The sequence below is a fragment of the Anoplolepis gracilipes genome, chromosome 10 (assembly GCF_047496725.1).
Source record: "Anoplolepis gracilipes chromosome 10, ASM4749672v1, whole genome shotgun sequence".
Classification (NCBI taxonomy): Eukaryota; Metazoa; Arthropoda; class Insecta; order Hymenoptera; family Formicidae; genus Anoplolepis; species Anoplolepis gracilipes.
In genome coordinates, this window is record NC_132979.1 from 5383773 (window position 1) to 5407685 (window position 23913).

The window sequence follows — 23913 nt, forward strand, 5'->3', positions numbered from 1 at the left end:
CATTCGCAGGTCGATATAAAATTAAGTAAATGTAAAATTATAAGGTCCTTTATTTTATTATATAAAAAAGAAAATTAGTAAAAATCAGATGCTTATCATGTATGTAATACTATATATACGAGTGACATCTAGTCAAAAAAGTTCATGGACAACTAACTCGAAAAGTTTTTTTGGGGGAAGATTAAATTGTAAGAAATTATACACAGAAATAGTTGGCGGATAATTATATTGAATCAATATTGAACCAATTTATTTTTTTTTTAATTTCGTACTTGATTAAAAATGTGGCTGCGTCAAAATGAATTTTTTATATAATAAACATACATGATTTTAATTTATGTAATGTGATTATGAAAATATAGTGTTTGAATGTTGGTTCTTTGTCGCATAATAATAATAAGCGCTAGAGAGGGATTGTAAGCGTACTAATTTGTTATAATTTAATTACTCACCATTTTTTTACACGGCTGACAATCGAAGAGAATACTTGACATGCAAATAATCTATCAAATCATCTTCCCTTAGTTTACGTAGTAGAGTACACGATCTCAGTCCATGGGCAGCGAGAATCTAGTCTGTAAAATTTAATGCGTATTATATATAGTTCATAAAAATTTAGTTTGATAGTTTGATAAGACAAGTAACTAGTATTATTCTTAATAATTATCATATTCGTCTATTTATTTCTTATCCATTAAAAAATAAATTTATAATAGACAATAAATAAATAAGTAGACGAATACAAATATGCGAAATAATAAATAATAAAAAAATTTCACGTATTTAATCGTTTATGTATGTCGTTTCACATATTTAATTATCTACATGTTAATTATTTTTCACCTCGTCTATTAATTATTTTTTATTCTGATTACTTATTTATTTATTATTTGTCTCACGATATTTTTAGTTGCCTATTTTCCACATAACTTATATATGCAGTTCATCATAAAGTATTACTCGAAGTCTTTGTCATTTATACATAACTAACAAGTTATTATATCATTACACTATTATAAATAGATTTTATTAGAATTAAGTTTTGGCAAGAATTTCTATAGTTCAAAAAAAAATTTTACAGAATAAATATAATGGAAGTTTTATAGAACAAATATGATGGAAAACAGATAATCAAATATGCGAAGTGACTATGCTAAGAGCTTTTCCGCATAAAGAAGTTTGTCGTGTGAAATATTTATTGCATCTCACTAATTTTCACAGAATCTAAGTACGTCGTACACGATGCATTTAATCGCTCACTTATTTCACGTATTTTATTTATTATTTTATCTAATCATTTATATATATATATAATTTATTTCATATTTTTACATATTATTTACTTATTGAAATTCTACTTTATTTAATTATGTATTATTATACCTTTATTTATCTCTTTCATCTATTTATTTAATGCTTAATATAAAACATATGTGTGTATTTTGCTTGTGTAACAAGATTTAATTGCGTGTGTAAAGTATAAGATGTAGAAAATATATAAATATTTTTTTTTTAATTCTCTATTGTACCATCTGATTATATTATCATTGCAGTATATCAAATTTAAATATCTAAAATTAATTATTATTATTAATTTTAGATATTAATTATTCAGTCAAGTTAAGTCACTATGTGTGTGTGTGTGTGTGTGTGTGTGTGTGTGTGTGTGTGTGTGTGTGTGTGTGTATTACAATTCCATTCAAAACATTCAGAGAAGGAAAAATATGTAAACGATATAATAAATAATACACCATAAATAACATAGAAATATATGTATAATCACACAAAAATATTTTATAATATAAATTAAAACATTTCCTTTTATGTATAATAATTGACATTCTGCTGTATTTTCACTCCGAAAAGAAATAATTGCGATTATTTTATTCCATTGTACATCCTACCATTGAAACCATGCTAATAAAATAGCCCAGAAAACAAATTTATCGAGTATATCAAAATTTGATGACCATAACATAATTTCAAAATGTTATCCCGAATAAATATCCGGATTAAAATACTTGTTGTTATATAATTATTAATGTAAATAATTTTCTATGTTGAAAGAAATAGAAAATAAATACTCGTTATGCGATAAAAATTTATGTAATCAAAAAATTTGTGAAATTTCTCGAAGCAGCCGAAAGAGATTCGTAATTTACTACGGTAATAACTTTTGACAATTTAACTTTGTAATCAATGCATTAATTTCACATTCTTTCGTAAATAAATTCATATACATATATATATATTATTTACCACGCGTGCAAAAGCAATAAAGCGCAAAAAACAGTTAAAAATGTCAGTAAATGTAGCATTTCTCTCTGTTTCTCTCTCTTTCTCCCTAAATAGCATCCTAGTCAAGTTAAAAAATGTTAACTTTACTAGCGCACCAGTACATAATAAAGTTGAGTAAATGATGTTATAAACGTTTAATCGACATGCAAATTTCACAAATGATTTCGACTCGCGACGAACATCGTCAACGATTTTGTCATCGATCGATATCTCAATTGTCTCAAAATCGGTGATTTTCTTGAATAATGAAACTGCATTCCGCGAACAAGATGGCTATCTGCATAATAGCCGATTCCTCCAAGTCATGAAATTACTTCTTTCGAAGAAAATGATAACAATAAAACTTTCAATTTATACATTTTTCATACGAGAGAAATACAAAACTAGAATAGATTAATGTGTCTATACGATAATCTCGTAATGTCTTTATTGAAGACAAAGAGGGGAGAGAGCACTGATCTAAATATACAGTGGGAGAGAGATGCCATAGAAAACTTTTCAAAATATTAGTTCCTACGTACTTGCGTGCAGCAGTATATACTTCTTCTATCGACAAAGCGGGTTTCACACAAATTCAACGATCCTTTCGAATATATTACCGACGATTATCGATTTTGATCTATTTTGATCTACGAACGCGACGATACACTACGAAAAAATTGAGTAAAAAAACACGCAACTGATGATTCGAAACCTCGTTCTGGCAACATTACACGTGAAATAAACAGCCATCTCGGATCTGGCCGTTGAGACCGCCACCTTCCACCTTTTTCAATTTCGATCATCGATAATGCGACATATATATAGAAAAACGTGTTACCACCTTACGATAATTTTCTTTTGTTACTATATTAACAAAATGCGCTCCACTTGACGCTGTTTTCACTCCGAAGCGTAAAATTCTTCATCCCGATTGGTTCATCAAACACAAAGCAAAAATAGTTTATTCCGATGGAAAAATAAGTTGGAAAAACAATAATAGAAAAAGATCTAAAAAGAATTAATAATAATCTATAGTGCCAAACGGAACGCATTCTGTATCACGATATTTTATATGCAAATAAATACAAGTCATATATTCAATTTCTATCTACATTACATTTTAGAAATAATGAAAACATTATTAAAATTACACATTGGAGATAAAAATATATATCGTGAAAGTAAAATTACAAACTGTCGGTAACGTAACCTCTAATTTATAACGTCGTCGTAATAATTTATTATCTGACGGTAATAAAATTATTATATCATCAGTTATCATATTTAAAATATCAAGCCATATTAAATTTACGTTACCTGCTTTAAATTATAAATGGATAAAATATTTTTAGATTATAAATTATGATGCAGAGAATTATATACTCGCAGCTAAATCAATGATATTAGATACAACGTCGATTATGCGTGCTGGCTGCTGGCTACTGAGCAGCGTAGACGCGCATGCGTCTTGTTCGTCACAGCACACGGCCATCTTTATTTAAATAAAGATGGCCGTGCACAGTAGCGTGGTATAATAGTAGCTCGTTAATTTTTCACCGACGTCGGTTTGCGTGATTGATCAACAATGATTGAAACCGACAAGATGCTGCAGCTGAGAAGGTACATGACACTTCTTAGAGCCGGTGCGAAATCGCGCGTTGTCCGTTCGCACCATTCGTTGTCATCATCGTCACGCGAAACGTCAAATCTCGCGACGCTTGAAGGTTATATTTCCCGGTACGTGCATCACAGCCTGTCTCCACTGCAAACCCACTTGCGACCCTGTGGAAATTACACTGTGACATGCATCAGGACGTTCGGCACGACAGTCTCGCAATCGTCGGTCGACGACATCGATCATAAATTGATGTCATTGTGCGACGACGTTAAAAAAGGCCAGGTATCATTGGATAGTTTGAAGGAGGTTATTAGATTATGCAACGAAACCGATTATCAGCTGCATCACGACACCGGGGTGTTGTTGCTCAAGTGCTGCGGCAATCTGTTGTCCTATCTGGAAACTACCGAGAGGCAACATCTAGTGGATCAGGTAAAATAAAATTTTTTTCTTAAGATAATAATTAAGCACAGTATTATATACAAATTCGTGAAAATTGAGTTCAAACTAATAGAAATGCGTGATAATATATTAACAGAGAGAAAAGTCGATTGTGTAATGTAAATTTTCACATACAGGTATGGCATCTTGCAAAGAGAAACAGCGAAGGACTGACGTTGGAGTATTATAATACTCTATTGGATGTTTATATACAAAATTTGATTTCTGTGGATCCTAAAAAGTTTCTAGCCGACATGAGTGTGGAGCCAGATAAGAACACTTATAAGTTGCTGTTGAATGCAGTCGCAAAGATGCATAACAGCAATCATCTACAGGATATCATATCTTTGATGCAGGAGAAGAATGTCATCTTCGATGAAGATGTGTTTAATGCTTTGGTACAAGTTTATGCAACCAGTGACAATATCGCTCAAGCAGAACACATGATAACACTCATGCACGATGCGAAGCTATCTACGGACAAAGCATACACAGAGCTGGCATGTGGATACGCGAAACTCGGTGATATTCCGAATCTGGTTAAAATATTGAACGATGAACCACAAAGCGACACGAATCTTCTGAGATTGATAAAAGTTCTGAGCATATCCGGTAACGGTAGGCACATCCCTGTTATTCTGAATTTTCTGATGGCTTCTGCACCAGCTATCAAATCACAGATTTTTAAGACGATAGTAGAACTGGTACGTGTTAATCGAACCAGGGATGCACATATGATTATAAATTGTTTTGCTATGAATAATACGACGAAGGATATTGCGAAAAGTTTTGTAAATAGTTTCCTGAACGAATTAGTCATATTAAATGTACCAGTTAATGATATTACGAAATATGCGACAGATTTCGTGGATTCTGGTTGCGAACCGCTGGCATTGACCAATGTAGCGGAATCTGGTTTAAAGCTTGGTAGAGAAAATTTATGCCTTGCGATATTCACAGCAATGACAGAAAAGAATATAGAGATACGACCGCATTATTATTGGCCTTTATTAACAAGAACGCATTGCAATCAGGGAGAGGCTAAGATATTCTCACTTGTAAAGTTTATGGTAGACACAGGGGTGGAGTTGGACTATGATACATTGTCGAATTACGTATATCCCTATGTAAACACTTCAAATCCGACCACTACTATGCATAAAATAATGATTAATGGCGTACCTAGTTCTATCGCATATACGCCTTTGATAGGTTTTCTGTTGTCTCACAATCGGATGCAAGACGTAAAATCATTATGTACATTTAATAGGCAATATAAACTACATTACAAAGAATTGATAAAACCCCTAGTGCGCGCTTATATTGCTACGAAGGATATCGAGACATGCGTATCGTTACTGATGGTATCTTCGCAGAGTCAAAATTACATTGCTGTGTTTTTGAAAATGTTGAGCGATAAACGTTTGGTCTCAGTGAAAGATTTGCAAATTTTCTTGGAAGAATTTAAAAAATGCGAAGCTAAAATATCAGAACCAGATGCGACTATTCTCAAAAATAATCTATCGAATGTAAATTTCAGTGATGAGGAAGACATAATCACAATGAAGCTAATAGACAGTTTAGTGGATCCTAATCTAAAAGAAAAATCGCTTTCGTTCATGACTCATCCAAAATATATGAATACTAAGGAGCTAGCTTGTCTTCTGGTCGAGTTGAAGAGCAAAAATTTGCCAACCAGAAACATTCTGCGTCGATTACTAGAGGCGTATTGTTCCGAGAACAATTTAAAGAAAGCTGAGGAAATAAAACGAGAGTTCGATGCGTGTCAATACGAATGGACACCCGGGATGAAATTATTTCTGTTCGAACTATATGTTAAACATAAACTGAAGGAGGCCGAGGCATTGCTATCAAATCTGCAGACGTTTGACAATTTACATATAGATGACATCAAGATTTTGATGTTTGCTATCGCATTGGTGAAGGCAGATAAACCCAAGAAAGCGTTTGAAATTATTACTAAAATCAATAATATTAATTTTAAAACAGACGGACAGAGATATTGTCACATACTTTTGCAAACGTTAGCAGAGAGTCCATATCACTCTCAAACAAAAGATATGTTGAATCTACTCCTCGAGAAGAAGTATTGCAATATAACTACCGAGCTATTGAGGCCGTTGGTGGCGATACCGTTAGAAAGGAATGACATTCAGGGCACCATAGATATATTTACTCTATGCGCCAAAAATCACAAAAAGACACCACTAGCATTGGAAATTTTGACGGCATTGCTGCAGCAGAAAAACAGTGCAAAATTGCAAAACGCAGAAGTTTACATAGAAAAGGTGTACAGTACACTAATTAAGTTCTATGGCACAGATATAGCAAACACAATACTAGTGTTAGCACTGGCGACATTGGATAAAACGCAGGAACTGCAAACTATATTGCAGGTAACTGAAATACTTTTTCAATTATGTCACATTTGATTTATATTTCTTTCATTTAGAGTAACTCATAAAACTGATCAAATATTTTAAAATTCCATAATACAATAACAAAGACAGTTAAAGCGTACATTTAACTTTTTATATAAGTATTTAAAATTTTTATAATTTGTTTATAAATACGAGAACAGGGTATCTTTTTGATATATTTATATATATATATAAAATTTTCATTCCCTTTGGAATAATTTTTTGAAGTTTTTAAAACTTTTGATCAATTTCACATTTATACATATTTTAATTTATATTTTTCTCATTGTGTTTTTATTACAGAATCATAGAATTTCCATGAAGACCCTTTTCCACTATTTCAATTATGCACGAAGGAGCACTAAGACAGGTAGCTTATTGAATCTCTTCAAAGCGATTCCAGACTCGAGCAATTTAAACCAACTTACATTAAGTGAAATGCTCCTTTCCATTTACAGTAAGTCATATTTTTCTTTCTAAAATATATATATATATATATATATATATATATATATATATATATATATATATATAAACTTGATATTAATATTGATAATATTTACATTAACAGATAAAACAGGAGATTACAATAATGCAATAGAGCTTTGGAAGCTAATGTGTGCGAAGAATATTAAGCCCAGTGAACAATTCAGGAATACTTTCATTAAGTTTCTGCAGGCAAATAAAGTTCCACTCCCTGCAGAGTTTGAACAGAATAATGATAAAATAAATGTTAATAATTAGAGAATTTAAAACAGTAATAAACGTTAAATAATAATAATCCAAAGATAAATAAAGTATGATGATAAGAAAGGTGAACGATAGGAATTGAATAACGATATTAGAATAAAACTATTACAATTAATAGTATAAATAAAAAATAAAATCTTTAATTCTGACAATTTCTATCGTTTTATCTCTTGTTTTCTTATTGTCGTTGATTGTTTTCGAGTAATTTCTTTTTCTATCAAGAGAAAATCATTGTTTAATGAAGAGATTTTAAATTCTCTTGAAGTGTCACACTATAATCATTAATCAGTTTAAAAGCTTTCTCTTTAAGCGACTCATAATTAACGCGTTCCTTTTCCTTGATTATAAATTCTTCGCTCTTTTTATTATCTTCTTTTAGTTTTTCTAATTTTTCCTCTAAGTTACTGATCTCAGGATAAGCCGGATATTTCTCTAATCGCTCTTTAAGCTCGTTGTATTCTGTTTGCAGTGATTTGAGCTCGTCCTCGCAAATCGTTTCCTCGGTCTCAAGTCCTTCACGTTCGGCAATTAATTCATCTCGCTCAAGTTCATTTCGCGTTTTCAAGCCGTCCAGATCTTCTAGAACGGTCAACTCACTCTGTTGTTTTTTCAGTTTCTCTTTCAACTGCTTGGACTCCAACTGCAGTCTTTCCTCCAGGATCCTCAGCCTATTGAATGTTTGTTGCATGGTCGCATAGTCCTTTTTCAACTCCTCGAAGTCGTCATCGCGATGTGCGGCCTCGTAATCGTTGTACGAGAATTTGTCGCGTAAAATAGCCGCCTCTTCGGCTTCTGTCAGATCTTTATTCTCCACTGTATTCGTCACAGCTTCTAACTTGTCGACGATCTCTCGTTCGAGTTTCTCCAGCTTTTCCATTTCCTCCTGCTTACTTTGCTCGTACGTGGACATAAACTCCTCCATCATCTCCTCACGCTTTCGCAATTCCTGATACTTTGCTTGTTTTTCCGAATGATTATCCTCCATATCTGTTTCCATCTGCTCTAATTGCTGCTCCAGTTCCATCACCTTCTTCTCCTTCTCTATTATTTGCGCCTCTGTCGCGGCGATATCGGTGTTGTCACGCTTGATCTTTTGTAAAAGTTGTTCCTTCTCATCCTCTGGCGATAATCTCTTGCCCTCTTCCTCCCGCAACTTGTCCCGCTTCTCCTCTGCTTCGATGATCCTCACCTGCAGCTTCACCGCTTCTTGCTTCAGCTGGGATAGCGCTATTTGTTCTTCTAATTGAACTTGTTCCTTTGACAACAGATCCAACTCGCGTTGCATCTGTTGCGTTTGCTCCTGCAATTCTGTCCTCTGTCGAAGCAAATCATCATATTTCTCCCTCGTATGCGGATCCATATTCTCGATAATGTGTTCTGTTCTCTTCCTTTCATTCTCGATATCCTTCTCCATCTTGTGAAGTTTCTGTTCCATCTCTTTCCGTTGCTCAAACATCCTCTCGACCTCCGCACTCTTGCGCTCGTTCATCAACGCCAACTCTTTAGCTTCTTGCTCGATCTCTTCCTTATCAACATCTAAAGTCATTTTATCCACGACAAGATTGTAGTCTGCTAATTCGGTCTGCAGACTAGTTAATTCCGCAGCCAAACTTTTGGCTCTCTTGTCGTAATGCAGAAAGGTGGCCTTCTCCTTATTTTGCACCTCAATATCTTTCATTATCTTCCCGATTTCCTGTGACAATTCTCGTATTTTTAATTGTAACAGGCCCTCGTAGTATCTCTTGTCTTGAATTTGCCTGCAAATAAATATTTTAAAGTATTAATAATTGCTCCGCAAATAATAATTAAATAAATAATTATATAAAACGTAGAAAAACAAGAGACTTATACAGCCTTCTTGAAGAGAGATTCAAAGTATTTAATTCTGATATCTTTTCATTAAGTTATTGTACATCTTGTTATCAATGTTTACCTTGTCATCGGTAAACCTCTGGTGGTACCCGGTCGCATACCCGCTATCCCGTGTTGCGTAATCGGCCTGTCAACCATGCTGACATTAAATGGCTTGGCAGTCGCCAGTCCGGTGCCGGAACGATTCAGTCCGGAGCCCATTCTAGTAAGGCCTGCAGTTGGTGCACGATTGGATAGAAAAGACGCCGACGGTGGTCTCGCCAGGGCAAGACGCCCTGGCGTTGCCGAACGGAAGGTAGCCGAGCTGGCATATTCTGACGAATCATCCTTGTGTCCTCGACGTGACCTTGGTCGCTCGTACTTGGTCTGAGGTCTCACAATACCTGTCGGCGGTCTGTCGATTTTGTTCGACGAGGTGCTGGGTGCTTCTTCCGGCTCACGTCGCCAGCGGGTGATCGGTCGTTCGTTGATTTTACTGGCACTGTTCTTCTCGGGATCCATCTTCGAAAAATTCAATGTCAGATGTTAGAAGTTGGGCTTTAATAGATTTTATAGATTTTTAATTGCTTTAACAGATAGAATACAGTGACCGATGACATCAGCTGTTCAAGTACTTGATCATAGCAATGGTAAGGTATTACTGGAATAATGTTTTGCATGTCGTAGTCATAGAAACTGAGGTATTTGTGTGAGTATCATTCTATGACTCTTCTTGTGTAACTCTATTTGTAGTAATTGTTATAATGTACATTCAATTTTTGTTGGACTTTTACTTTTATTTTAGTTATACAAAATAAAAAAAAGAATTTTATACAGTAGATTACATGGAATTATATTAGTCATATAAAAATATCAGTGCTATATACACTGACGTTTATCTCACAAAAATTAAATTATAGTTTTATTTATTTTATTAGATTACACAGTGGAGTTTTAATTTGATATTTATTTAAAATGATTTATACTGAAACATAATAGATGATATATGATGATTCATGTCCAATTTTTAAAAGTCTAGCAGTAAAATTTTATGTTACAGACAGATCGAAAAGGCAATCGTTAATTCATTTTCCGCCATCAGATCAATCAATTGTGAGCGATCATTTGCGATCACAGATGATCTCTTTTGCAGACCGCAATTATAAAAGTAACGAGGCAAACGTTCCCCTTTAAAAAGATTTAATTTGTCTTTACAACTCAATATTTTACGAGCAAGCGAGAATCGGTCGTCGGCATAATTTTCCTATTATAAATACTATTAGAAAAGCATATTTTTCATAGGATAAGTGTAAGTACTCACGTGTTTACATGTTTACAATTTAATACGATATTCATGACAAATGTTTTATGTGCTTTTCATATTTCACATTATGCCTGTTTCGATATATCGAAATCGCGATATATATCGTAATCCGCTTTTTCTTGACGAGTAAACAATAAAGACCCAAAAGCTACGGGAATGATAGAATTTAATATTTTGTTTCCGATTGATAAGTATAATCCTGTTTTTGTTTCTCATATTCTTTATTTGCATGTAAATATATTTATTTCTAATATCTGTATCAAAAAGAATACAATTTTGTGAATATTTCTGTTTAGAATATTTCAAATTTTCAATTCAAAGAATTTATAGTTTAAATTTTATCTTTATTTGTTAGCTTTATTCTATCATTTTCTATTTAAAAAAACATCTAAGTAGATTGTTTATTATACGTATCTCATTTTCTTTCTCTCTCTTTCTCGCGTATATCTCTTTAACTCTATTTATTATCGAAATTACTTTCAAAAACAAAGATTGAGATTACTATAATGTAGAAGCAATAACTTTTTATTATATTTTGCATATTATTCTTGTTAATAACATCTAAGGTAAAATTAATGAATAAAAGAACGACATTAAATATAGAAAGATATTCCTTTGGAAAATATTTTCAAAGAGAGAGAATAAAATAGATTTATTAAATACTTCCACGCTCATCTACTTTTATTATAAATTTATATTTATATAATATATATATATATATATATGAATCATCTGTGAAGTATTGAGAGATTCGTAAGACGGAAAATGCTGAGGTGTCAAAAAATCTCTTGCTCCAGTTGCAATTTAGTATAATCACTTATTGTTAGTACTAGCTATCACTTTTATCGTTAATTTTTATTATTTTTATTACCTTTACTATAACCTTTTTCTATCATTAGTATCAGGATCGAGAGATTATGAAGCAGACGATACCACGTGTGCCACGTTCACGTGTATTTTTATTACTTAATTGAATTTAGTTTATCAACTTTGTCGACGAATGAATTGAATTTTTTCTTGTTTATATAAATATTTCAAATATCTTCTTTACCATTCAAGTTATCATTCTGTTGTCAAAGGATTGCGCTCCTTCTCGTCAGATGGCGCCAGCGGTACCATCGGCTCTCGAGCGCGGCAATTATTTAACGGTTGCCAGGCAACGGCAAGTTGAGACGTGTCGAGACTCGAGACTCGAGACGCGGCTCGCGTCGCGGGTGAGACGCAACGATGTGTTGAGGCTTCACCGGCGCGGCGGCGACGGCGGCGGAAGACCCCCGTGGTTGAATTTAATACACGTTCCTCGTCCAAGAATATCCGCGCCGCGCGGAACGGCCTCGAGGCCGACCAGCCAGCCAGCCGGCAGGCACTTCGCGGCGAGTGGCCGTCTAAGTAGCGTGCTCGCGCGCACCCAGGACAGGAGCTAACTTGAATCAGTCGGAAGTCGGAATCGAGCGGAACAGTCGGATCGGCCGTCCGGTTGAGCTACGCTCGGATAGTTCGAGACTCGAGATACGGACTATATAGACAGCCACCGATCGTCGGCTCCCCTCGGCCCGCTCCGCCGCCGATCGTTTCGCGCATCGACGCGCGCACGCACGCGAGTTAGCCGCGACAGGTAAAACGCGAGTGTACGTCGTTCGCAGTGGCTGCGTGTATGCGTGAAAAGACACGCGTGCATCGGTGGTGCGCATCTACATCTCATTCGTTGTCGGCCGAACGGCTTTGCCCGTCGTTGAAACCGGTTGCAACAGGACAGGCGGGAGTCTGGGAGCACCTCGTGTCTCTCTTGCTGAGAGAATGCTCTAAAGTGCGGCGAGTGTCGCGTGCGCGCGCGCGCGTGTCCCGCGTCCACCTTCGCGTCTCTGCCGTTTTATCGTTCGCGCGCCGCGATAGAACGCGCAACCGGCGCGCGTTGCATCGTATATACGTTGGCACGAGTTTTGCGCGAGTGCGTGTGAGTGCGTGCAGCGAGGCGCATCCGTCCTCCCCTCCCCGCGGGCTTTGGGAAGAGCAAGGAATCAAGGTCTGCACACCGTCGTCGCTGAATCATGGACGAGGACGAGATCGACGGCGTCAAGTCACCCATCAAGCGGCTGGGCTCCACGCGGAAGCTGCTCGTCTTTAACAGTGAGTCTTTAACGTCTTTTTTTTTTTTTTTTTTTTTTTTTTTTTTTTTATGCCTTTATATTTGCCGTTTCCCTTTTATTATGGGGCTTCCCTGTTCACTATGGGGGACACGCGTGCGGGGTATCAGCGTACGGATCCGTGCATAGGAAATTTATTCCGTTCCGTACGAAAGTTTCGCTTTTGTGTGAGATATTCTCCTAAAATAAACATTTTCCGATAATCGATTATTTTAAACATACCGCGTCAAAGCGATACGATGTCTCGGTGCGATGCTTCGATGTTACAATCCTTATCAGATGTTTGCAAATTTTGTGAGTTGTAGTCCATGGAACCGTAGAAAATTGGGAAGTTTATCTAAGAATATTTTAAGCTATGATGTTGAAAAAATATTCCATATTATAAATTTGTTATTTGAGAGATTAGTATCGTTAAACATTATCACGAGAAAAGAAGATATCGCAAAGTGTATTTTCAAAGTCTAATTTTAACTTTTCTATGAAATTGTCTAAAATAATAATATAAAAAAAATAATATTTGATACGCAATAACTTTATATATATTTAAAAATTCTTTCTATATTCTTGTGCATTTAAAAAATTACATGTATTTTTTGAATTTAAATTTAGATATTTTAACATATATGTATATTTTTTTTTGCAATATTTATATATTTAAAAAAATACATATTAGCAGATTAAAAAAATTACGAATATGTCCTATACGAATATATTATAAAAATAGGTATATATATTAAAAAATAAAATAAAGTTTAATATATAAGAAAATTAAAATATATTCTTTAAAATATATTTTTTAAAATTCTTTTTTTATATTACAAAATAAAATTGCATTATTAAATAATTAATCATTATAAATGATCTCGATCAATCTCGAAAAAAATAACATATCAGCATTTTTGTCGCTCTTTGTAAGTAACACACGGATTTTCATCGTAACATTTTTTTTTCGCACAATCCTTCAAAGTTGGAAAATAACGAATCGTTTAAATAGCGGTTTTAGCAACAAAGTTTCGAGTTTCGCCGATAACATATTTCCAATTAGTTTAACTTCGAATACGAACTAATAGCAAATTATGAGTGTACCTATTTCGACGTGTCATTCAGCTCGAACGATAATCCACTCTGCAGAGATTAATGAGCGCGATTTCGATGAACGAACAGGTGCGATTTATTTTCCGCGAGAGATAGGATATGTAAGATGGCATGTTACCAATTTCTCTGTACGTGGGAAGAAAATAAGGTAAGTTCGTTTTTGTGGATGGAAAATCATCGGCTTACGTAAAGCTCGACATACGTAAATATGTCATTCTGTCCGAAAAGTTACAGACGGAAGTCAAACAAAATCGCCGCACTTCTTGAGTTATGTATCTCGAAGAAATGAATCAAACTGAAGAAATATTCAGTTTTGCAATTTTGATTATTTGATCAATCATTTAATTTATTATTCCATTATTTAATATGTTAATTATATTATTTGTATTATTTATTATAATGATTTCTTATTAAAAACGCGTCAAATAAATTCGATGAGACTAAATAACGTGAAAAGTCAAGTGAAAAGTATAAAAAAAAATTGACCTTTGAATGGGAAGCGGTTTGATAAAAACATATCACAATTGTTTTATCTTTTTTGAGGGAAGACAACGTAAGCCGAAAAAATGTTAGTATTTTAAAAAATTTGTTATCTAATAGATTAAATACCCGGTACACGAAACAGAAGGAAATTATATATACGTACGAGATGTACAGTAATTAAAAAGTGAATGTTGTCAGTGTTTAAAGCGTGGATAAACTCGCGTGCGAGATAAAAATTGGCGTTGGAGAGAAACGACGAATTCCACTTGAGAGATGCTTATAGCTGTAGTAGAAACTAGGCGTCCAATCGATTTGCAAATAAACATGTCGTTCCGCATGAGAAGAGGAGAAACGTCGTATACTCGAGAGACAAAGTTTCGAGCGATCTTCGCTCGAAAGATGTAAAGGTAATTTCTTATCTTGCGAAGGGATTTTTTTCGTGACCCGGATTTCCATCGATATCCGTTAATTTCAGCGATATACGCTATTCCCGGATATTTATAAAACCAGATTGAAAGCTTCGTTAATCTTGAATATTTTCTTAAACGAGAATAATCGCTCATGCATACATTTTCATTACTTTCTTTTTATTTGAATATTTTACGATCGGCAGAATATATAATTTTAATAAAACAAGTCATCTTGTTTCTAATCATAAATTAAATGTTGGTATATTGTTTTATTTTCTATCCACGCCGGCAATTTGAATTTAAGACAATTATTTTTATTAACTGTATCTTCTCTCTTGAAATTTCGTTTCAATTTGATATCTTATGTAAATTATAAAATACACAACACACAATAGAGTTTGTCAAGGAAGATTACTATTGTGATTACCTCTTATGATATCATAAACTTCATGTTGTGCTAAATCGCGAGAAGTCTAATGAATCATCGATCAGCCTAATCGTAGCTTGTCGATATATCTCTACAACATATTTCTGTTTTAATAAAATGCCTAATAATCAACTGGAAAAGAAGGATAGTTGACGTAAGTTATTCTCCAAAATAATTCACATTCCTTTCGTCAAGTCGAGAAGGATTTACGCGTTTAATATTGAGAGAACGCGCCGTCGTTGTAGAATACAGTGAGAGGCGATCAAGTGCAAACAATTGCACCATCATTGGAATGCCGATGCATACGAGAGACTGCAACGTGCAACAGGCACTCCTAGATCGCTCTCAGATCACACATTGATTCAAACTTGATAGAAGATTGCGTGATATTTGCAGTCACATGAACGTATCCTAAAAAATTTTTTTGGTTTTTTTTAATTAATACTAGAAATTATCCGAATATTATTCTTATTTAATATTTTATAATATTATATTCAATGTTGAAACGCACAATAGATAAAAACTACAAATAAAATGCAAAATTTTGTTTAACAATTAATTTTATACAGACTCTGCTTCAACAGAAAAAAAGTTTGTATGTATTATTAATTATTATATTAAAATATTTAATGCTAGAAATTTGAAAGAAACAAAAATTTGAATTATCGATTATTTTTTATATTGTAATAGAATTTTTAATTATAATCATTGTGTTAAGTACCAAATCTATTAATGTAATGTCTTTTATTGTTAATACATGTTTGTGTATGTAAAACTTTTAAATCGCACATAAGATTAATCATTCTGATCCTCCATTGCATATAATGATTGATGGTTGATTTCTAACGAGCGTCCGTCCTCTTAACAAAGTGTTATTTCAGCCTTCGACTTCACGTTTATTTTATATACTTAATCATATTTCACTCATAAACTATTTTACCTCTTAAACGAAAAAAAAAGAAAATAATTTGTTGAGAATATTTTTTGCTCCATAAACAAATTATTTAATCATCTTGCGCAGTAATTTCATTAGCATTATTGATACAACTGTAGCTTTGTTAGAAATGCACAGATGTGCATAGACGGCTTTAGAGAACCAAAGAAACAAAAAGTTTTTATCTAATTACCAGGAATAATGTACGCCACGCGAAAGACAAAATATTTTTCTACGGTATCACATAAGTCTCGAACTACTTTGATAAAATTTCACACAAAAATCTTTGCTTCATGGAAATTTTAATCTGCCACGACTTTCTAATCGCGCATTGGCGTAGCCTTCCAATATTAATTTCTATAACAGATCTCGACTGCGAGATTTCACACGCGGTAACACATATTGCGATGCAGATGTTCCCTGCGTGACCTGATTATGAAATATCTCAATGTCCATTAATATTGCTCGGAAAAATTATCGTAAAATATCGTAACTTCGTAAAAATAAATAACGCGCAGAAAGAAAATTTCAAATAAAATAAAATTCCTTTATACGTATGAGAGAGAGAGAGAGAGAGACAGAAAATGCAATAATTAATTTATTTATAATCAAGTCAATTAATTGAATCATCTATATTGAGAGAAATGCGACAGAGAATTTTTTATTGTAGTCAAGATTTTTGTTATTTCTTTACGCGTAAATAAAATCTATCAAGTTATTATTTTTCTACGTAGAACATTATTTCCTTACTATGAAAAAATAGTAAAGAGAATTTAAAAAAATTTTTCAACGCATCATAGTGTTGTGTATTATATTATGTGATGTGTTGTCAAGAGCGTAAATCCAACGATGGTTTCATTGTACTCGCGTTCGTTCGCAAGGCCCTTCCGTTACCTGACCGAACCTTTCGACCCTTTCAATAAGATAAAACGAATGCTTTCCGGCCTACGGACCCAGCCCTGCCGGCTGGTAAGTGTACCTAACCACACACGCAACGTGCGTACACGTGTAAGTGAGCGTGTGTATACGAAAGAAAATAGGAGAACGAAGAAAGGAGAAAGAGAGTATATTGAAGTCCACTCGCGTAGACATTAGCTATTTTTGACGCCGCGTTCCAGATTAAAAATAGTATCTCATTATAAATACTGTTTATCTTACACAGATTGCATTAAATGTAACTGTGAAATGAAAATAAAAAGACTTCGCGGAATTTAGCTTATTGTTAAAATCTATATAAATTTATACTTTTGTTTAACTCAAAATATGGTCGTCCACTTCTCGAATTTATTTATCTAATATTACTAACGTTTTACTACGTTAATTAATATATCTACTAATTCTCTTGTTAACATTTTTACCGCATTTCACGTTAAACGTAACGATAGACTCGACCAATGTCAATGCGAAGGACGAGAGATTCCGACTGTCACTTTTAGTAAAAGTGGTTGCATTGCATATGAAACACGCTCGTGCGCGTGGTTCCAAGTACCATGCCGAAGCGCGTGCGCGTGCGCGTGCAACATGTCACGTGTGGGTGTCCACGTGCGTGTGAATCGCCGCCGCGGTTCTTCTCGCGCACACATGGAGGTCTCTCGCGGTATATGCGTGCGTGTGTAAGGCGGCGCATGTATAACGGCCACCGTCTGCCGTAATATCGATCTCGTTAACCAGTTAGTTGTGTGTACGCGCCACCAGTTATGCATCTCCCGCGCGGTACATAAGGCCCCAGTGTCGTGCCCTGAAAGATCCGGTGCCCTCTCCTCTCTCCCGCTCTTGCACTCACGTTACGTCTATCGAAATGTCAATCGATATATTATTAGATAATTTTTTTCGAGGAAACATACTTACATACATGTGCATTCGAAAATGTCACTTACAATTTTAGCGTTTGTAGAATAAAAATAAATCTATTTTTATTTCAATTTTTCTCTCTAGAAAATAAGAGATAATAGAAGAGAGTTAAGAATATAAAATGTAAAAGCTTTCTAATCTGAATGTTATTATATGCATCAAGGTCGATAAAAAGCATGTTTTAATTGTAAAGGGAATTATAAAAACATTATAATTATTCCAGATCGATAAGAGTTAATCAGACACTCTCTACATGTAAGTAACACTTGAAAGTCGCCGTATTCAGTTGAAATAAAGTTTATTACAATTTGTTGGTAAACTCGCGCTTATTATAGTATTTTATTGACGAGGCAGAAAGAATCTTCGCCGATCCCTTGGTTTAATGCGATACCAGTTGATGCGCTACGCACGGTGCGATGCGTGCATCGCGATGCATTCACGCCGCGCCGCTTCGATCCGTTGTGTCAGAATTCCAAACGCGTCTCCGCGCTTCTTCTTCACCGAGCACCTTCGCCGGTAACGTAAATCGCATAAATTTCGCTTGCGACGAATAAAAACGAATAATTCGTGGAATTTAATATTGGGAGCACGTAATATAAATAACAATCGTGTCCAAGAATGAAGACGATGTAATCGAACGATATTGCATTATTAAGAATTAGAAAAAGTAGTATATCTTTTCTCGATAATCCAAACAATTATAAAATATTATTAAATTATTAAAGGGATGAAAAAATTGCGACATATGCGACATAGTTTGATATACATATGTATAGTTACATATTAATTATGTACCTGCAGCAAAATATGATATTCCGATGCAGAAAATAATATTTTATCCTCTTTTTTATTATTATTTTTTTACATAAGCAGGATGTGTCCTTCGGATGACCATCTAAAAATAAGAAAGAGAAAAGCTTAGGGGGAGAAGAGAAGCGTTTTCTCCTCCACTTGTTCATCATAAATACGTTGGACGGCCTCATATATATCGGCTCCACTCTACGCTCTCGTCGCAACGCGGAATCGACGCGCACGCTTAAATGCGTGCGTACCAAAATATTTTCTTAAGCAAACAAGCGCGAAGCGTCGAAGATTGGTATTATTTTAGGGCGCGCGTGTGTTTGCGTCGCGGATTTATACTGGGTGTTCCGATTCGCTACGCGTTGGATTTTCACAAATAATCTCGAGTCGATTTTTCCGCTATACAATATTTACATCAACAAGTTCGCCGAGAAATAATATTTTTACGCGGGAAAAAAATTATCTCTCTCTCTCTTTTTTTTTTTTTTTTTTTTTTTTTTTAAAGAAAAGTTTTCCTCCCTTCTCGCAGATTCCCAAAAAAAAACTTTGTAGCCATTCTAAACACACATTGTGCTTAAATTCAACCTTGCGCCTGAAACACACCGTATGTACATCGACGCGGTGCGTTATTTCGAAAACGCATTCTGGTAATCTATAGGTCGCTCTCTTCTCTCGCGATGCGGCGCGTCGGCGAAAAAAAAAAATACGAAGACGTCGACAAAACGACGACGTTTCCTGTCCTCGGATATTTTTATGGAACGGCAGTAGTCGTTTTCTTCGGGGAGTCTAAGAGGGCGGTCTTTCGTTCGAACACGTGCACTCCTTATGGCCGCGTACACGTTTATAAGAATGTAACGTCGCGTATTCGGCCGATAAAGTGAAAACCGCGGCACATGTGATATCGTATTTTTTTTTTTTTTTTTTTTTTTTTTTTTTGGAAAAATTATCGATGGAAGAATTATCGTGTAACGATCGTGAGAAATAATAATCGTAGAACGCGCTTCTTCCGCCTTTCGACGCTTCGTTTTCACGCACGAGATCGAAAGGCATTGAATTATTTCACACGTTCGCTCCACGTCCGAAATCATGAGAAAACACATCGGCCTGTCATTTTCTTCCAAAGTCTCATCGTGCTGATTAAATCGTTTCAACGAACGAGACTTAATGCTTCTAGCGTTATCATATAAGAAACAAAATTATTTTATCGTATCTTTTTCTATTTTTTCTCCTTTCTCTCTCTCTTTCTCTCTCTTTCTTTCTTATCTTGATATTATATTTAATCTTTGAAATTTTTGCAAACAATACATACATAAAAAAATCAATTTTAATTTACAGCTGAAAAATAGATTAGTTTCGTGACATTATACATATTAAAGGTCATTTAATACATCGCATTGTACAAGTTTTAAATAAATGACTTTCGAGGAGGACTTTGATATTTATGGAGAATTTATAAACTCTGATTGTAACCAATAAATATGTATTAGATCTTTCTTCTCTCTCTCTCTCTTTTTATATATTATAAAATTAAATAATAAAATTTATATTGTATATTTTAAAGATAAAACAATTTATATATTTTATAAGATTTTACAAATCATCGATTGACGAATTATTTCCACTAAGACGTAAAGAGGTATTAAATTATCTGAAAGTTAGAATTTATGAGAGAGTATTCAGTATCACTTCCATATATCACACACATATACATGGAGATTTGATCTTTTCACAAAGGATACCCGAAAGTCGTTGCTTCTGGCGACGATCGGGGTCGCTCGCCCAAGTCCCGTTCTTCCGGTATTCGAAAATTTAGGCCACCTATCAGCCGACTGGCGCCGATTTGGCACAGTTTCCCGACCGTCGCAACGTATTTCGCGAGCCCTAAACCTGCGGTACAGAGGGTATATACAGTGTGTATGTATGTGTTTTGCCAGCGAACCCTCCGCTATAAATTCCAATCTCTCGCCCTCCGGGGAGCGGATCTTCGCCCGAATCCTAACCCGCGCAACCCCTATTGTTGCAATTTTTATCCCACGACACATGGAATCCCTCGTAGTGTCCTCGAAACAAGGTATAGAAGTTTCGGCATCTTACGAATTTTTGATGTCCTCTCGTACTTATTCGTGTCCTGTCGCTTTCCGCCAGAATTCTTTCTGACAATCTCATTTCGCCTTCTCGAGTCTTAAGTCGCGCGATTCGTGGTAGAATTTTTCATCCCGCTCAGCATTCTTTGAAATTCTTACAAAAAGAGATGTTAATATATTTTGCGTTTTTCTTTTCCCTCGCGTCGCTATTCGCAGAATTTTTCTCGCATCCTTTGTTATCGCTTCTGGAATTCTAAATCCGGCAAAAGTCTTCGCGCAACAATTTTTGCACTGCTCATTTTAACATTCCTATGGCGTCCTTCCGACGTCCTCGAACGGTGGTGTCTTTGTTCGCGAGACTGTATACACGAGCTCGTTCCGCAGGTATAGTGCATTCCCTTGGCTTTCTTCTCTTTCTCTTCTTCTCCTCGTTGGTTGGCCGGCGACGTGTTGCTGTCGGGTGCCACGCCCTGGACGTGAAAAAGGCATAAAATCTCATTACAACAGAGACCAACCAGATTGTCGTTGACGGATTATCGTTATCCCGTAAAATATAACAAACCAAATTAGATTCATCTCGCGTATGCAAAGTTCGTTACACTCGTGACATGTTCAATTATAACCGATTGCATAATTATAATATAAATGTTTGTATTTCCCCTGGCAAAATTGGTAAAGAGATTAAAGTAATATAATACTAAAATAAAATTAATTTCTTTAATTTCTTTTTATATACAAATATCAAAAACTCTTCTCTGTACAATAATTCTACAATGATTAATTTAAAATTACTTCAGTAATTGTTTTGCGTCTCTCTCTCTCTCTCTCTCTCTCTCTCTCTCTCTCTCTCTCTAATTTTGTTCGACGAATGAATAATTTGCATATTACGACGAGGAACAAGCGCTGCTCGACTTGTTTTCTATTTGACTACAGCGTATTTTACGCCTTATCAAATCGACCGTCCGCGTCTCGCGAAGTTGGTCTTGTCAGCTTCTTTCTCCAACGCTACTGACGATGGCATAATCGAGCAACACAGTGTATTCTTTGTGTAGAGAAGTCCCGTTTGTGCTACGATTGCACGAAAAACGTCTCGACAGCCGGCAGGCAAGGTCAATCGTGAATAGAATACTTAATACAGGGGTACCGTAATATCACCAGATGGTTCGCTAGAAATAAACGTGTTCATAAATAAATCAAGTGATGAAATAAATTATTATGAAAAATTAATAAAATAAACTTTCCTTTTATAGAGAGTAAAAAAATTGTCTTCTTACTTAAAACTTTAGAACGAGGTTTCGCTTTACTTTATTAACGATCAAAGTTTAATATGCTACAAGAAATACCTTTTGTAGAAGTGTCAGGTGTAGAGATAGAGAGAGATTTATTCTGAAATGCGTGGCGTGTATACATGTCAACTTTGAGGAGACAGCAAAAAAAAAGAAAGACGAGAACAAGATAGATGAAGGAGACAGAGGAGACTCGTCATTTAAATGCGCAAGAAAATTATCTTCTCTCTCGCAACCGGCGGGAGCGATTATGCGCGCCGGCCTATTGCAGCTGTCGCTGATTGCATTACGTCGTCGAGAGTTGTCGGATATATCGATAAAATACCAGAATTTTCACCTGCATCCCTATATGCATACTAATTGAGCTGTGAATTTCTGTGATTTTATTTGTCGTACGCTGTTCACCTGCTCGGGGATGACCGAATCGAATAATTTCGAGAATGCGCAATAATGATAAAAGATAAAACAGCAGGTGACTGCGAGTCGAAATAAATGCGGAGTAAAGCTCGATGAATTAATTAGTAATCAAATATCGGTTACAGGATGTCTGCTCCCTGCAAAAACATGAAAAACCGGGAATATTTAGAGATTTTTTTTGTATTTCTTTTGTATCTGGAAATTTTCAGGGAATGAATTTTTTTTACAAGATTTGAGTAGATACTCTGGCTTATTTCTTCTGTTTTATTTAAAAGAATTATATATCGCGTTAAAAAGTGATTCTACATAATGTTATCGAGATTCTGTTAAATAGCAAATTTGAAAAATCGATTAATTCTACGTGAAAATTTTTGTACAAGGTAAAATTAATTTGATTTAATTTTGCAGTTGCAACACTCTCTTTGAACGCGCTCACTTTCAAATTGGTATCCTAATTACTGATTAAAAAAAAAAAAAAAAAAAAAAAGATTTTCAAGGCCTCGCGCGAGATTAACGGTTTAAACCGGCCACGCAAGAGACTTATCGTCAGTTCGCACGCGAGTAGCCTGAAAAATTACGAGTGACTCTCGTTATGAAAATCAGATTAGAGAATTTACGATAGTAATGAATCCTGCGCCCTTTTATGACGAAGTTTTTTGCCGGTTGCGATTTTCGAGAGTCTCTCGTTGCACTTCTGTTAAAAATATCCGCAGCTGTGTGGCACGACGCTTTATCGTCGTTGTGAGCGTAAAAACATACACGTGTGCGAGACGCACGTTCAATATCGTCGAGAAATCTTCAACTCCTGGCTAGCCAAGAAAGACGATGGAAAAATATCATATAGAGCGATATAATAATACATAATAAGTCAATCTTTTTCTAACGATCGATCGATTCTGATGCCACGTTTCGATCATTACATTTGCCCTTTGAGAGATAAAATTATTATGTCGCTAATTACGTAGCGTGTTCTATCGCTGTAAAATTCTAAAACTATTTTAATGACAAGTATTTTAAGAAACTAGAAACAAGTTCTCTGTACTACTGATTTTATAGAATATAAACATACTATTTTCTTTTAAATTTTTAAAAGAAAATATAATTAAACTTTTAAAAATAGTTGAAATATTAATTCCGTGCAAAGGTTTGTTTACTTTTTAGAATCACTGTAATTTTATTCGTCAAAATACGTCAGTGACTTTTCTAATATTAAGTATTTTCTCTCTTAATTATAAAATTATAATTAACAGTCGACTTTTATATATGTATGCATCAA

The 23913-nt window shown here is 34.8% G+C and overlaps 4 protein-coding genes across 7 annotated transcripts in view; 2 read left to right on the forward strand and 2 right to left on the reverse strand.

Moving 5' to 3' along the window:
• Nc2alpha (negative cofactor 2 alpha) overlaps window positions 1-3004 on the reverse strand; it is a 108235-nt gene extending 105231 nt beyond the window's left edge. Inside the window, exons 1-2 of the mRNA XM_072901170.1 lie at window positions 2820-3004; window positions 453-575 (exon numbers count right to left, since the gene is read on the reverse strand). The gene's annotated coding sequence lies outside the window, so the exon portion shown is untranslated. The remainder of the gene's footprint in view (window positions 1-452; window positions 576-2819) is intronic.
• A 766-nt stretch (window positions 3005-3770) lies between these two features.
• Window positions 3771-7623, forward strand: Bsf (bicoid stability factor). The gene is made up of 4 exons (XM_072901003.1): window positions 3771-4330; window positions 4477-6756; window positions 7084-7237; window positions 7352-7623. Exons 1-4 carry the CDS (start codon window positions 3866-3868, stop codon window positions 7522-7524), a joined length of 3072 nt encoding a protein of 1023 aa, XP_072757104.1. The 5' UTR covers window positions 3771-3865; the 3' UTR covers window positions 7525-7623.
• Window positions 7433-11903, reverse strand: LOC140670421 (intraflagellar transport protein 74 homolog). Of its 4 annotated transcripts, none has more exons than XM_072901004.1 (3): window positions 11757-11903; window positions 9464-9903; window positions 7433-9287 (listed from the first exon to the last, which is right to left on the reverse strand). In XM_072901004.1, exons 1-3 carry the CDS (start codon window positions 11757-11759, stop codon window positions 7766-7768), a joined length of 1965 nt encoding a protein of 654 aa, XP_072757105.1. In that variant the 5' UTR covers window positions 11760-11903; the 3' UTR covers window positions 7433-7765. The 4 variants fall into 4 exon arrangements, with proteins under 4 accessions (XP_072757105.1, XP_072757106.1, XP_072757107.1 ...); XM_072901005.1 differs by lacking the exon at window positions 11757-11903 and adding an exon at window positions 11577-11685; XM_072901006.1 differs by lacking the exon at window positions 11757-11903 and adding an exon at window positions 10703-10768.
• A 14-nt stretch (window positions 11904-11917) lies between these two features.
• LOC140670418 (SLIT-ROBO Rho GTPase-activating protein 1) overlaps window positions 11918-23913 on the forward strand; it is a 63353-nt gene continuing 51357 nt past the window's right edge. Inside the window, exon 1 of the mRNA XM_072900994.1 lies at window positions 11918-12832. Coding sequence (XP_072757095.1) covers window positions 12754-12832 — 79 coding nt within the window. The 5' untranslated portion in view covers window positions 11918-12753. The remainder of the gene's footprint in view (window positions 12833-23913) is intronic.